This window comes from Palaemon carinicauda, chromosome 5 (assembly GCF_036898095.1).
Source record: "Palaemon carinicauda isolate YSFRI2023 chromosome 5, ASM3689809v2, whole genome shotgun sequence".
Taxonomy (NCBI): Eukaryota; Metazoa; Arthropoda; class Malacostraca; order Decapoda; family Palaemonidae; genus Palaemon; species Palaemon carinicauda.
This window is the reverse complement of record NC_090729.1, coordinates 70,160,613-70,177,707: the sequence shown is the minus strand read 5'-3', so window position 1 is coordinate 70,177,707 and position 17,095 is coordinate 70,160,613. Positions and strand designations below refer to the sequence as shown.

Genomic DNA, 17,095 nt, shown 5'->3' with positions numbered 1-17,095 from the left:
AAACCACAATAGGGTCTTCCTGAAAAGAAGAAGGGGATGAATGCAAGTTCCTGAACCTATCCGGTGTTCTCCCGCCCTCCAGCGAGCGTGCTGGTCTGCGCTTGTGGGGGGGAGGGGGGGGGACGTGAAGGAGATGACCTGATTGCTCGCGGTCCTGCAGCCTCGCGCGTGGGACTGCGCTGGAAATCCCGCTGCGAATCTTGCTGGTGGTCGCGCTGGCGCTCGCGTGATAAGTTCTTATTCGGTTCGCGCGCGCATGCGGGCGTGATGGCAAGGGTGCACGGGGGTGATGGCGAGGGTGCGCCTGGGCGCGCAGGCGAGCGATGGCGCACAGGCGAGGGAGCGCGTTGACGCGCTGGCGAGCGATGGCACGCAGGGGCAATAGAGCGCGTGGGCACGTAGGCGATCAGTGGCGCGTTCTGGAGAAAGCCTAGGGCGGGCAGTGGGCGTTCTGGAGAAAGCCTAGGGCGCGCAGTGGCAATAGAGCGCGTGGGCACGTAGGCGATCAGTGGCGCGTTCTGGAGAAAGCCTAGGGCGGGCAGTGGCGCGTTCTGGTGAAAGCCTAGGCCGTGTAGTGGCGCATTCTGGAGAAAGCCTAAGGCGGGCAGTGGCGCGTTCTGGAGAAAGCCTAGGGCGCGCAGCAGGTTGAACAAGCGTTCGCGCGCGTGGAGGCGATTGCACGCGAGCGCGTGGACGCGCAGGATCCTTCTGAGCCCGTGAGGGTGAAAGTGTTGGGCGTGCACGTGCAGGGGAAACCTCCCTTGCGAGCGGGCACGCACGAGGGCGCACATCTACGATGGGCGAACGAGCGTGGAGCTCGAGGGCACGTAGGAGAATGCTAGCGAGCAGGAGGGGTCTGATGGCGCGTAGGAGATCGCTGGCGAGCAGGGGAAGATGGTATCTTCCCTCCTGCGCCCAGATCTGAAGATCGTGGGCGCGCGGGTGAACGTTGGCGCGCAGGTGAGCGCTGGCGCGTAGGAGATCCAGGGCGCGCATGGCTCGCATCAGGATACGGGCGCGCCGTGGCGCACTGGCGAGCAGGAGAACGCTGGCGCACAGGCGAGCGCTGGCGCGAAGTCTCAGGAACAGGTACTCGCTGGTGCATTGTATCCGGGTCAGCAACTGTAGAGCGCTTGCGCGCAATAGCGCGCAGGAGAACGTTGGCGCGCAGGTGATACCTGGCACTTAAGGGACTTTGCTACAATGTGAACAAGTCCCTTTTGCCCAGAAGGGACCGTGGCCTGTTTGATCGCAGGATGCGTGGGCGCCCACAGCGCGTCGGCAGCTAGGAAGGGCGACGGCAGGTCAGCCGGTCTGGCAGGAGTAGGAGATTGCGAACGATCAGCGGACAGGTCCAGGGATGTAGCTAGAAGGGCAGGTGAACGGCGACGAGGTTCCTCTGCAGCGGACTGCGGCGAAAACGAGCCGAAGAGGCGCCTCCTAACACCCTTGTGAGGTGAAGGAAGGCTTCTACGGCGAAGGGGAAGGCGGGCCTTATGCCTTATACGCCCTCTGGGGGCAGCAGGTAGACCGTCGGCAGTCCGAAGAGGAGTCTCTGTCAGTGAACTCCCACAGGGGGGGAGAATCACCTGCAGGAGAGATTGTTGGACTTAGTTCCTCCCTCGAAGGATGTTCGGAGGGGGGAGGTAAGTCTTCAGCTACATCAGCACCAGGAGCAGAGGTTTGAGATAACTCATCAGAAGCCTCTGCCACAACAACGTCGACGATAGACAGAAGATCAACCTCTGCTAACGTCGGCGACTGTTTGACAACTGCCCCTAACCTGATTATGTCAAACAGGGCTTCCTTGGAGGGCGAGCCCTGAAGCCCCAAGGAAGCCCAAAGCTGTAACAAATCATCATTAGCAACATAAGAAATTAAATCCTCCCCCGGGAGAGGAGGAGGAGCTGCCTCGCTATGGGAGGCAACTCCCTCTCCCAAACCCCGAGATTGGTTAACAGAAATGAGGCCTACGCTACCACTTGCCGGCCTCTTGGAAGAAGCCGATTGAGTGGGAGCTTCGGAGGAGGTTTTGGCTATGGAAGAAGAGTCCTTGGGGTTTTCTCTCTTCAAGGAAGCCCTTGAAGGAGAAATATCCCGTTTCGACTTCTTCCGGCACCGGGAAAACCTCTCCCACTGGGGGGTAGACCACTCCCTGCACTCACCACATACTTTATCTCTGTCACACCATTGGCCCCTACAAAAAGGACATAAAGTGTGTGGATCTGTTTCGACTGCCGACATATAAGTCCCACAAGGGCGGTCAGGTAAGCCGGGACACTTCCACATCGCACGTCAACTTCCAAACTCTCTGTCAAAAAGAAAAAGCAAACAAAGATTAATGGCTGTCAGTGTAGGCGAGGATGATAGGAGACACGTCTATCTAGCACCCGAGCCGATAGCAAAGTGAAGCTCAGCACAGGTGTGTGAGGGGGGGGGGGGGAAGTATACTACCCCCCCCCCACCCCACGCTAACTAGCGGTGGGGTAGTAAACCCTCGTAAAAATTCTAATGGCTCGTCATTTCAGCTACACCAAAAATTAATTACCCATATTAAATAGCGTGGTTTGTATTTCAGTTACGGAACAAACTGGCTGTAAATTCTAAACACCTGACTTATAAAGCTAGTACTCCTAACCTTGAATTCATTACTCCAAATTCTTTCTTGAGACTTTATAGTAATTCATTTCTTGTTTTGAGGAAGAATGAGGAGGATGTATGGCGAGGTGAACAGGATTCATCCACATTGGATAAAGCTCTTAACACCCAAGAGGAAATACTGAAGAACTTTAAAACAATTTGGTATTAAAATTACTTGTTAAGTCTCCGGGAACACAGTAGAAACGTGTATCAAAATAAATGGGAGAATAGAATAAAAGTTGGGGATATTGTGCTAATTAAAGCAATAAATAAAGCAAGACCTTTTTGGATGATGGGTAGAGTGTTGGAACTTGTATTGGGTTTTGATAATAAAGTAAGAACAGTCAAACTTAAGCAAGGAAATGGAGCAATTGAATATCATTCCATATCCAATCTGTATCCAATGGAAATATCTATAAGTCAGTCAGAAACTCCAGCTCAGACGAATGTGAATGGATACAGTAATAATGGGGTAGTGGCTAGACCACAAGAACAAAACGAGTGTAATAACAGTAGGTCAATTCACCCGAGCCAGTCTAGTAGACCCAAAAGGAAAGCTACAGATAGATTTCTTAAAATGATGAGGGATAATATTGATGACTTATAAGGCAATGTATATATTTGTAAATATTAGTAATAAATATATTAGTAATAAATAAGTATTATTAATAAATATTCATAATTAAAATGCTACACTGTTGCAGTGAGGATTTAAAAAGTAGTATTAATAAATATTCATAATTAAAATGCTACACTGTTTCAGTGAGGATTTAAATAGTAGTATTAATAAATATTCATAATTAAATTGCTACACTGTTTCAGTGAGGATTTAAAAAGTAGTATTAATACATATTCATAATTAAATTGCTACACTGTTTCAGTGAGGATTTAAAAAGTAGTATTAATAAATATTCATAATTAAAATGCTACTCTGTTGCAGTGAGGATTTAAAAAGCAGTATTAATAAATATTCATAATTAAAATGCTACACTGTTGCAGTAGGGATTTAAAATGCTACTCTTACTTCTTTTAAGAAGTGAGAAAAGATAAGAAATAGTTATCCATAAATTGAGATAACCATTAAATAATGTAAATATTATAATAAATGTTAATATACTAGGAATTATAAAGTACAGTAGGGTCCCGAATTATGCGAGAATTTGGTCGATTAATGACCTCGTGTAAATGGAAAATCGTGAATTTCGAAACACACAACTAACAGAAATAATTCCATTGCGGCCATGGCAACCAGCAATTTGCCTATTCAAATGTGTTTACTACCCATTTCCAATACTTTCTTTGTACTATACTGTATTTCTTTATAATATGAAATTGTTCCTGTAAATAAATAAAACATTTAATAAACTTTAAAGTTCTAATAACTTGAAAAATGGTTAAAATTACAACCAGGATAGGTGTAAACACCATATATTTCCCGTTATAACACAACCCAAAATACAGACAAATTTTAATGTTTGTCATATCTATTGTATAATACAACTGGTGAATAGCAAAACTATCACTCTATAGACTAGCTTGTTGTATGATTGAAAATCCAGAATTATCAAAATAAAGGCGATTTTATATCATGCGTTTCCTAAACACGCTAAAAAGCACAATAGAAAACGACAACCAATGTTTTGTTTACGTTTATCTCTGATCACAACAAAGAAACAGACGCATTTATACATCTGTGTTTTTGAATTAACAGCAATTTTACCAAGTATAGATTATATGTTGAATTTGTTATTACCAATGTTCTAATTATTTTTTATTAGAACTTTCAAATAAATGAAATGAATGCCATTTATGAAATGTTTTTCTTTATGATGCCGCCTGAAACGGAAACCTTCCATTTGTTTACGCTCCATCTTCGATCATAATAAACAAACGAATGCATTAAACACACATGATCTAAGTCATAACTAATGATATTACAAACATTTAGTAAACATTATGTTATTACAAATATTTTACTTACCGTATCCATATAAATTCCTAAATTCGTAGCAAAGCTGGAAATTTTTTTTTCCTTATGCGTTTAATCCACAATAGCAAACTGCCGCTAATGACAGAGTGATAACTTACGATAGTTCTAAACTGTTACGAAAGATAATTGTCCTTTCCATATCCAAAATACTTTTCCTAACTTCAGTTATAAGTCAACTTGTACCCACCTCAATTATGGATCCATATGCAAAAAAGGTAAAAGAAGAAAGTACTAGGCCTATTTTTAAAGTCACCGAACAATTAGGTTACCGCTACAACGTTCGATGAGAGAGAGAGAGAGAGAGAGAGAGAGAGAGAGAGAGAGAGAGAGAGAGAGAGAGAGAGAGGGATGGTTTTAAAGTACTAAACAATAAATATGATAGGTTATAACACATTGGTGTTTATGTAATATTAACTGTATAGATGGTTTGAATAAGTTAAGAAATGGTGTAAACAATTCTTTGTTATTGTATTCGCGCGGAGCTAGACATCAGCTGATGTGATCACAGCCAAAAGTAAAACAAAAATAAGTTAGCAATACTCGATTTTTAAAACACACCAGAAATTTAACAACATAAGTACATGTTTTATTATAGCGCAATTGACATTTAAAGAGTAAAAATTTTCTGGAATAGAATGGTGTTTCCTAAAAAATAGTGGTTTGCGGACGAAATCGGTTACCGTATTTTAAGCTATGATTGAAATGGATGTATACACGGTATAATTTTTTCGTTTTGTATTTAATTGACACTTCAAGAAAACCGATTTTGGTTTCTTCATCTATTTGTAAGTATTGTATAACGAGAGAGAGAGAGAGAGAGAGAGAGAGAGAGAGAGAGAGAGAGAGAGAGAGAGAGAGAGAGAATCAGCTGTTGTAATTGAATGTCGTGTTTTTGTTTCGTGTACCCCCTGAAGCGAGGAATTGATCGCCACAACTAACAATATTCATGTTAATTTCATTCTTAAACTCAAGTTGCCATATGTGAACTATGGTTTTATTTCTTATGGAGAGAGAGAGAGAGAGAGAGAGAGAGAGAGAGAGAGAGAGAGAGAGAGAGAGAGAGAGATTTCTGCCATCAAATCTCTCTCTCTCTCTCTCTCTCTCTCTCTCTCTCTCTCTCTCTCTCTCTCTCTCTCTCTAGATTTTATTTTACCGTCTACTCTACAAAACCAATGTTTGCAAATCAAATGTATACTGTTTAAAATATGACAAAATATTGACGACTTGTTACCGAGGTTTAGGCTATTCACTGCCGATAAACGAACCCAGTCTACTCGTGAAAACCTTGAACGCCCAGAGGGAAAAATAAGGCTTTTAAATATACTGTACTAAACAAAAATAATGCTTTAATATACCATCATTAACACTACCATTACAATTATCGTAAGGTTGGAGAAAGATAAAGATTGCCGAGAACGTAACCACATTTCTGTTTACATTTTGTCAGCTGGACTCGCACAGTTAACAGTTGATTTCATTGTTGATGTGGAATTTTATCCTTAAATAGGCTATTCATTATGAAATTATGTTAATGAAATGTAATGTTAATTTTGTTTTGTAACATTTATTATAAATCACCGTATTTAGGGCTACCAATATACTTAAATAGACAATAGATTTGATACATTTTGTAGTGCTTGACTCGCGAACTTTGAACAGCCTCGCAGATACAGAAAATTTATTTTTGAAAAATAGCGATCGCGGAAAAGGGGAATCGTGTAATTCGAACACGCTTAATTCGGGACCCTACTGTAAGTACTTTGGGATCATTGCAGTGGTCTATATAGCAATACTCTAACGGGAATGTGTTGTAAAATAAAATAAATTTCAGGGTTGGCATGAAAATGTGTGTCAAACTTGTTTAGTAAATAATAGAGGCGAAATTCTAATCAAATTAATTAAGCATTGTAAAGTATATTTCGTTCTTTTTAAACTAAAAAAATAAATAATTAATAAATAAATAAGTAATAGTGATTGAATACTATAAATAATAGTACAGTATAAATAATTAGCGTAAATATTGGAGAGATGCCGTGAATTAAATTACTAGTAGAGTTGTGCGGTCGTAAATAATTGATTGTTACCGTTTAGCTCTTACAAAAAACTAGCCTAGTAGTGTGCGGTAGCGCGGAAAAAATGAAATGGGGAAAGTATTTTTCCCTCAGTGTCAGTAGTTTTCCAACCTCCACTCGAAAGGCAGTGCTCTCTCTACAAAAGTTAAATTAAGTGATTTAAATTACAAGAAGGTACCATACTTCATATATTCCAAGGAGCCACCAATTTGGAAAGTCAAATTTGCTAAGTATATTTTCTGTTTTTGTTAACATGTAATAGAGAATAGAATCTATATGTCTTAACCTTAGCTCAAACAGGTTGGTTTCTGAAGTTTGGTTCTAAAATAGGTTCCTTTTGTTAATTACGATTATTTTCTTTTAAGTTATAATAACAACAATAGCAGTAGTAATAATATTAGTAATGATATTTAAAAAAAAACAATAAAAGCAACTTTGCAATACAGACAAGCAATAAGCATACACAAGAAATCTCAATAGCAGGAAATAAGCAAGCTCTTAGTATAGGCATGCAAAGCAATCACAATAATAAAACATTGGATATGAAAAAAACACAAGCAGTCTATAAAGCACTCTGCCTCTATACTTAAACATTGGAGTAAACATGAGGAGCTGGCAACAATGAACGTTGCCAGATGCCGTACTTTTCAATCAATTGTTGTAAAAGGTTTCAAATTGTACAATCATTAGAAAATGAACAATTCATTGAAGAGGTTGTACATATGGACTAAAAAGTCATACAAGTTTTCTAATCAAATCAAAATGTCGTAGGTCGTACAAAATTGGGTCATACATCTGGCAGCCAGCACTTATTCTTAGCCACAGATGGCAATACTTGCAAGTCAGAGTGCTGATCAGTAGATTTAATAAATAAACACAAGTTATAGCATTTTAGATTTTATTCCTTTAATTTTTTACAAATCCATCTTTAAAGCACCAGTAATAATACAATAATAGCAGCAAGGGAAATAAACAAGGATGCATGGAGTTTAGGGCAGGTAAAAGTAATGAGCGTAAACTGGGTTAGTGAGCGTCAGAAAAGATTAGCCTAGGCCTACAGGAGGTTTTAAAATTCACATACGATGTATAAGATACAGGCAGAGTTTTATAACCAAAATTTTGGGATAAAAGTGCATCCTATAGGCCATCAAATATGATACAGTACTTCAAAAATTAAAAAAGAAAAAGAAAAAAATCTTGAAGTTGTTTAACATCTTCAAACATTAAAATTAGTATAATAAAAAACTTCAAAATTAAATCAGAAAAAATACTGACCTCTATACAATCTCGCTGCACTGGATCCTCTGCATCATAATAGTTTTCCACAATACCTAGATCATTCTGGGGACCAAGTTCTTCCTTGGGAGAAGTGATTACATTCGATGAGTCTGGATCATCACTTGAGTAGTTATCAAATAATACTTCTGGGAGTCCTTGATGTAGAACAGTGGCAGGAAGATCATTTACCACCTAAAAATAAAAATAGTCTAAGCATACCCCAACAGAAAATCTGTGCTAGAAAATAAAAATAACTACAGTATTTTAATTAAATGTTAATAACCATTTACAACAAATAATGATATAATATACTTCTAGGAATTTCATAGGGACAACCATGTCACACAGGTATAACATTAATAAAAAAAAAAGAAAAAAAAAAAAAGAAAAAGGTTTAAAACAGAGAGAAGAACACTGAAGCTTGATGGACAGCTGGAAAGGGAAACCAAAAGATAAATAGCAAAAGACAGAGGGTCCCCAAAATATCCTTTGGGAACTAATAATGAACCTCACAAGGTACACAAATATTATCATTATTATTATTATTATTATTACAGTATTATCATCATTATAGTATCATTATCATTAATAGCTAAGCTACAACCCCAGTTGGAAAAGCAGGATGCTACAAGCCAAAGGCCTCAACAGGAAAAATAGCCCGGTGAGGAGAGGAAATAAATAAATTATATGAGAAGTAATGAACAATTAAAATGAAATATTTTAAGAAAAGTAACATTAAAGCAACTGGCTTATATATATATATATATATATATATATATATATATATATATATATATATATATATATATATACACACACACACATATATATATATATATATATATATATATATATATATATATATATATATATATGTATATATATATATACACACACATATATATATATATATATATATATATATATATATATATATATATATATATATATATATATTATTATTACTATCCAAGCTACAACCCTAGTTGGAAAAGCAAGATGCTATAAGCCCAGGGGCTCCAACGGGGGAAAATAGCCCAGTGAGGAAAGGAAATAAGGAAATAAATAAATGAAGAGAAAAAATTAACAATAAATCATTCTAAAAAAAGTAACAACGTCAAAACAGACATGTCACATATAAACTATTAACAACATCAAAAACAAATATGTCATAAATGAACTATAAAAAGACTCATGTCCGCCTGGTCAACAAAAAAGCATTTGCTCCAACTTTGAACTTTTGAAGTTCTACTGATTCAGCTACCCGATTAGGAAGATCATTCCACAACTTGGTAACAGCTGGAATAAAACTTCTAGAGTACTGCGTAGTATTGAGCCTCGTGATGGAGATGGCCTGGCTATTAGAATTAACTGCCTACCTAGTATTACGAACAGGATAGAATTGTCCAGGGAGATCTGAATGTAAAGGATGGTCAGAGTTATGTAAAATCTTATGCAACATGCATAATGAACTAACTGAACGACAGTGACAGAGATTAATATCTAGATCAGGAATAAGAAATTTAATAGACCGTAAGTTTCTGTCCAACAAATTAAGATGAGAATCAGCAGCTGAAGACCAGACAGGAGAACAATACTCAAAACAAGGTAGAATGAAAGAATTAAAACACTTCAGAATACAGTAGATTGATCACCGAAAATCTTGAAAGACTTTCTCAATAAGCCTATTTTTTGTACAATTGAAGAAGACACAGACCTTATATGTTTCTCAAAAGCAAATTTGCTGTCGAGAATCACACCTCTTCTTGCTAACTTGCGCAAAATAACAGATAACTTTGGAGCTAAGAAATCTGCTGTCTTTATAAAAAACAAAGGAAAAATACCATTTGAGTCTACACCTCCATAAGCATCAAGGTCCGCCAACAGAGCTTTAATCTCACGAGATCAAAAAGATAAACTAGTTAGTTTAGCCTCAGGAAAACAGGAATGAGGAAGTTCAAGTTTTTCATTACTCTGTTTACTGTCAAAAACATCAGCCAAAAGGGTTGCCTTTTCCTTTGGACAGTGAGTGACTGAGCCATCTGGTTTAAGTATAGGAGGAACTGTTGCATCTACACCAAAGAGAGCAGATTTAAGGGTAGACCACCATTTATGTTCCTGAGTTGTACCAGAAAGTGTTTCTTTTATGGTTAAATTGTACTCCTTTTCAGTTGAGGCATAAACTCTCTGAGCAAAAGCTCGAAGCTGAGTATAGTTGTTCCAGGTCAAATCTGATCTGTTACCCTTCCAAAGATGATAGGCCTCCTGTTTCTCCAAATAAGCACGTCTACAATCATCATTGAACCACGGTTTGTCCTTCACTCGGTACCTTAACACACGAGAAGGGATACGCCTATCAATTATATATATATATATATATATATATATATATATATATATATATATATATATATATACATACATATATATACACCGGGCGCTGAATGTCTTTTCAGGGAGAAATTTTTTCCCCGTTTTAGGGAATCCTCTATATCCGTCACAGAACTTTCCCCGAGAAAAAAATGATTAATTGGCACCTTTTCCTTGTTTCCACTGCGGTCTAGATCGAGGAAACAGTAACACACTAGTAGCTCATTAGCCGTGGTAGAAGTCAGTTTGTGCTGCATGTGCTCCTGTCTGGACTGGTTTTTCTCAAAGTGTTGCCCCCCCCCCCCCTGTTCCTTTATTTGTAATGGTGGGTGCGTATACTTCAAGGGATGATCGTGTAAGAGTCATTCAATGCTTTGAATTAGGTTTAAGTACTGCTGAAATCGTTCGCCAGACGGATGTAAAGGAACGAACCGTCCAGAACATTGTTGCGAGATACAAGGCTTCAGGAAGGAAAGAGGTACCCCTCCCTGCCAGGAAGTGTGGGAGACCCCCCTTGTTATCTGAACGATCTATTTCGCTTCTGAGACGTGAAGCAGAGCTTAATCCTTCGATCAGTGCTCATCAATTCCGGGAAAAACATCCTGAAATTTTAGGAAATTGTAAAGTACGTACTTTACAGACGTACTTGTCTGTAAAGTTAGGATTCAAGAGTGTTGTGGCGCCTAAGAAGAGCTTGCTAACTGACGCCCATATTAAGAAACGAAAGTTGTTTTTTGATAAGTTTGGTAAATGGGACGTTAATGACTGGAAACAAGTGTTGTTCACTGACGAATCGACATTTCATTGTTCGGCAAGCACCTCGACGAAAGTTTGGCGAAGTCCACGCTACAATAAATACAGTGAAAAACTTATTCGTCCTCGTGAAAAGTTCCCTAAAACTTTGATGGTATGGGGTTCTATGGGCTATGAGGGAGTTGGAGAATTGTGTATTTTTGAAAATAATGAAAGAGTGAACCAGCATATTTATTACGTCGTACTGAATGAGTTTTTAGAGGGAAGTTTTGAGAAAACAGGTGCTTCAATCCTTCAGCAAGACGGCGCACGCTGCCACACAACGGCATTGATAAAGAACTGGTTGCAGGATTGTGGTGTGGAGCTTTTAAGTGACTGGCCCCCTAATTCCCCTGACTTTAGTCCCATTGAAAATCTGTGGTCAATCATTAAACAACGATTGCAGAAAGTTGACTGCTCCACGATCGACAAACTTAAGGCTGCCATCCTTGCTGCTTGGAACAGTATCGAACCAGAGATTTGTCAGCACCTCATTGAAAGTGTTCCCCGACGGCTTAAGGCAGCTAAGGAGAACAAATTTGGTGTTACCAAATACTAGATAACATAAGGTAAGCTCAAACACCATTTTTGTGTAATAATTAATTTTTTGCATTCCCTTACAGGTCAACAAAGGTGCTCGTGAGTATGCGCTCTCCTAAATTGCCTTCAGCTGAAAATACATTCAGCGCCTACTTTATATATATATATATATGTATATATATATATATATATATATATATATATATATATATATATATATATACATATATACATATATACATATATATATATATATATATATACATATATACATATATATATATATATACATATATATATATATATATATATATATATATATATATATATATATATATATAGATATATATATATATATATATACATATATACATATATATATACATATATACATATATATATATATATATATATATATATATATATATATAGATATATATATATATATATATATATATATATATATATATAGATATATATATATATATATATATATATATATATCATACATATGTATATACATATATATATATATATATATATATATATATATATATATATATATATATACATATATATATATATATATATATATATATATATATATATATATATATATTACATATACATACATATATATATATATATATATATATATATATATATATATATCATATATATGTATATACATATATATTATATATATATACATATATATATATATATATATATATATATATATATACATATATATATATATATATATATATATATATATATATATATTATATATATATATATTACATATACTTACACACACACACACACATATATATATATATATATATATATATATATATATATATATTATATACATACTGTATATATATATGTATATATATATATATATATATATATATATATATATATATATATATATACAGTATATATATATTTTAAAAAATAAATTAGATATCCTGTTTTCAAGATAAATAAATTATAATACTGAGTGAATTTTACCTGGTGAAAGTTTTTTTACAGTAATAAATAGCTTTTTTTCTTTCTGTTCTTTCTGGGGGTGGGGGCAGTTTCAGGATTTTGGGATATTGGGCTCGCCTAGCCTTGGACACTGCTGAGTTGAATTTGTCGTTGGCGAGTACAATCGTAGGCCCACTCGCTATTCATGGCGAGCGCAATAATAATATATAAAAAAATAAATAAAACTAATAATAATAATAATAAAATAAATAAATCATATCTGCGTCCTGAATTGAACGTCGTAAATTTTTGGGCAGCAAGTAAAACTATCATATAATTAGAAAAAATGAAGCGAAAGAATGTGCAATACTATTGTAGACTCGCCCTTCAAGAAATCGACGAAAACCGGAAGTACGTGTTTTTTTGCAGTTTTTCCTGTCGTGTGTATCGTAAACATTGTCAAATATAATGAAGCGTATATATTCATTTTAATAGTTATTTTCCAGTCAGTACTTTAATTCCATCCAGTACTTTTAACCCTGGACAGGTATGATGGGTCGTACGCGACCCCTACAGCATGTTCAAAACCTGTTTTTTCCCCAAAAATCATCAGCTGTCTCGAACATGGAAGTGATCGACCTGCAAGGGGTGACTAGTCTACATGCCATTGTCTGCTTTAGGACTGATTTTCGTCTAACTTCCCTCCTTCCCCGTTTTTTACCCCTCCAGGGGTCGACCTCGACCCTGAAATACCTAAATAGGGGTAAGTGATCAAACAGCAAAGTTATTACATAATTATAAATTGTCGAACAGTGTTGATACTTGTTTGGTTCTTTATAGTTGGAAAGTGTGGGTGGATGGTGTTTCTACCACTTGCATGACATTGGTTTTGGCTTAGATGCCATACTGTATATAGCCATGAGGTCCATTTTCCTGCAAATGCTAATTTCTGAATTTTTTTTATATTTTGCAAATTTCTGATTTTTTTCTATTTATTTTGAATTTATCTTCAATAATGGCCAGCAGGCAGTATTCCCTCAGCATGGATGTCATCAACACACTTCGAATGGGGTTAAAAAGAGATGTTGATGATAATATGGAGCTTGTAACCTCATGTGTTTGATATTTATTTCTCTGATAATTTCTCCTTCGTATTTGTAAATATTTTTCTTATGTGTATTAGGTACTTGAAATTGATTTATATAGTGTATTATTATTATTATTATTATAGATCATAGTTTATGTATATATAATAATTTGATATTTTACTTTTTATTGGTCAGCAGTTTCTTATTTTGATTTAATTTTACTTTGATTGGCTACCGATTGCTATTTGATATCCTTTTACTTTTATTAGTTACTAATTCTATTTTCTCTTGCTGTAAGTATGGTATCAACTTTGTGTTGGTCACATCAAGCTTCCTGAAAGGACTCACTGTCATAGCTGCCCACCTAAGACTGACCACATGACAAACACCACTTGTTTGAGGAGCAGGAAGCCTGTTTGTCTATAGCTTCAAACTGTCTTGTATCTGAACTGTACCTGATAGTTATAGCTAGGTTAAATCATGAAACTTTCTTTTTTTACTACTTGTTTGTATAAATACTGAAATTTTAATCTTTACAAAATAGATATCACCCATTTTTTATCTAAAATTTATTTCAAAGAATTTAAATTTTATATGATAGAAATAATTGTCAAACTTCCAGAAAGCCATCATATCAGTTTTATTCCAATTCACTAATAATTAGATAAATAAATAACACCTTGAAATTTACACACCCATTCTCCATTTCAAGTGGTAGATTGGGCTGTATGAGTTGTTGCAGTCTGCGGCCATTTTGTTGACATACCCGAAAGGTAAGTTGGCATATCTCTATATTTTCTTGTTCTGTATAGAATTTGTAATATTTTGGTATATTTTAATGCATAAATATCATATTTTATAGGAGATACAATGATTTTCATAAGAAATTTACATTGTGAAACAAGGCCGTCAAAAAATGACCTTTAGATTTTGCCCCTAATATAACAGTAAATTACATCTTAGTGCACATTTTATTATGTATTTCTGTTCTAGGATAATATGAGTTTATTCTATAAAGAAATTAGCCTCTTCCTATTTCATTTAGGTACCAAAAAAAATTAGTGAAACTTGGACTAGTTTTTTGGCCAAAAAAAATTACCTTGTTTTTCTCATTTCAGATCCTGACTTCTATGGGTCCAACTCATTTACAGCAATTACACTCTGTTGCTTTGCCATCTAAGAAGGTGTCCCTAAAGGGATTTATGTGTATATGTATATTTCTATTTTTTGTGAATATTTATGTCGTCTCTTTTTTTGTATACTTAAATTTTTAATATATTTCCAATAAATAGTTATTTTGTAGATGGGTATCATTTATATTTTCAGTAGTTTTTAGCATTCTTTGAAGTATTTTTAGCAAGTCAAACAATACAGATTGATGCATAACTAAATTTTTCCTGAATATTTTTTGGAGTCGGGGTCGAGCTCGACCCCTAAATACCTAAATAGGGGTGTCCAAGAACGATACCTGTCCAGGGTTAAATTTCGAGTTTTTTTTCCGGGCAGTACTTTTATTCAATCCAGTACTTTTATTAAATTTTGAGATTTTTTCCACCCAGTACTTTTATTCCATCAGTACTTTTATTAAATAAAGAGATTTTTCCCCCCAGTACTTTTATTTGATACTTCAGAGTACATATATACTGTATATATATATATATATATATATATATATATATATATATATATATATACATATATATATATATATATATATATATATATATATATTCATATGTATATATATATACATACAGTAATCCCTCACCTATCGTGGTTAATGGGGACCAGAACCAACCGCGATAGGTGAAAAACGGCGAAGTAGGTTCCCTCCATATTTTTGGAATAAGTACATTTTTTTGTGTACATGTACATGTATATATAATAACAATAAGTGTATATTAACCGTATAAATGCATATGTTATCATTAAAACAATAAAGAATCATATAAATAAATATTGATAATACAGTAAAAATTATCCAGTACATAAAATAAAATTCTGTCCTGTATAAATACTGTAATATAAATACAGTATTCAATACATTATGTATACTGTATGTACATTTACACATAAATAATATAAATAGAGTGCAAGTGTACATGTACATACACACGTAGATATAAATAGTGTACGTGTATATACTGTAGATGTGTTTTTAGAGCTCTTTTATTCTTATAACAAGATACGTAACTCACCTCTAACAATGACAATGATCTTGATAAATGATGATGATCTTGATAAATGACGATGAAACACCTGTGCAGTATGATAGAGGTGATGAAGATGATTTACTGCACAGGTTAATGAGAGCTTTACTGCTCCTGAGGTGACGCCTCATCGTCAGTTGATAGAGGCGGTGGATCATCAACGACAGCTTCCAATAGAGCTGGAGAAACTGCAGGAGGCGGCGTAGTGGCTCCGTGGGAAGCTGGAGAGGCAGCAGGAGGAGTATCTGATGCTTCTACAGAAGGTTTTTGGCGCACTAGGAACATCGTGATGGGAAGTTGTTGACGTTTTTTCATCTGAGCTAAGATGCTCTTGTACAACGCCATTACACCATCAATACGGTTACTAAATGCGATGGGTCTGACCGTATTATCATCGATTTCCTGCGCCTTTTGTTGCAGAGCTCTTGCAGGTTGTCCAAGGTAAGGCCACGTTCTTCAGCTTCGTCGTCAACGCCGCCGACATTGGCTGCCTCTTCTTCTTCCTTACTCGCTGATCTTGTCATTTGACAAGGTCCTCGTCGGTTAGGGGCTCCAAGTGGCACTTGATCAGTGAGTTGACGTCATCCGTCGTCATGTCAGGGAAACCTTCGTTGGCTACTAACCGTGCCAGTCTCACAGCCTTATCTACGGTGGAGTGGTGAACTTCGTCTGGTGTAAAGCCCTCATAGTCATGAACATCTGGCCACAATTTTCTCCAACTTGCATTCAATGTTTGCTGTTTCATCTCATTAAGAGCTTTCTGAATGTTGGCCAGGCACGTTGCATTGTTGTATTCCCGCCAATATCTCTTGAGGCTTTAGTCCTCGTCATCTTCATCGATGGAGGACATGAGGCCCTCCATCGTGGACCTCATGTAAAGGGCCTTGAAGGCCCGAATGACCCCCTGATCCATTGGTTGTATGAGGGAAGTGGTGTTGAGGGGCAGGAACTCAACTTGGACCCCGTCATAATGCAGATCCATTGCATGTCTGTCTGCACAGTCCATCAAGAGGAGAACCTTAAAGGCCAGCCCATTCTCTGCAAGGTACAGCTTCACCTGTGGGATAAAGCAGTTCACGAACCAGTCGAGTGTGAGGGCTTTAGTTATCCATCTTTTTTTATTACTCATCCAGTAGA

The 17,095-nt window shown here is 36.4% G+C and overlaps 1 protein-coding gene across 4 annotated transcripts in view; it reads right to left on the bottom strand.

Moving 5' to 3' along the window:
* Positions 1–17,095, bottom strand: part of LOC137641326 (next to BRCA1 gene 1 protein-like) — a 337,633-nt gene that overhangs the window by 67,175 nt on the left and 253,363 nt on the right. For all 4 annotated transcript variants that reach the window (XM_068373763.1, XM_068373760.1, XM_068373761.1 and 1 more), the window contains one exon: positions 7,978–8,172. In XM_068373763.1, coding sequence (XP_068229864.1) covers positions 7,978–8,172 — 195 coding nt within the window. The remainder of the gene's footprint in view (positions 1–7,977; positions 8,173–17,095) is intronic.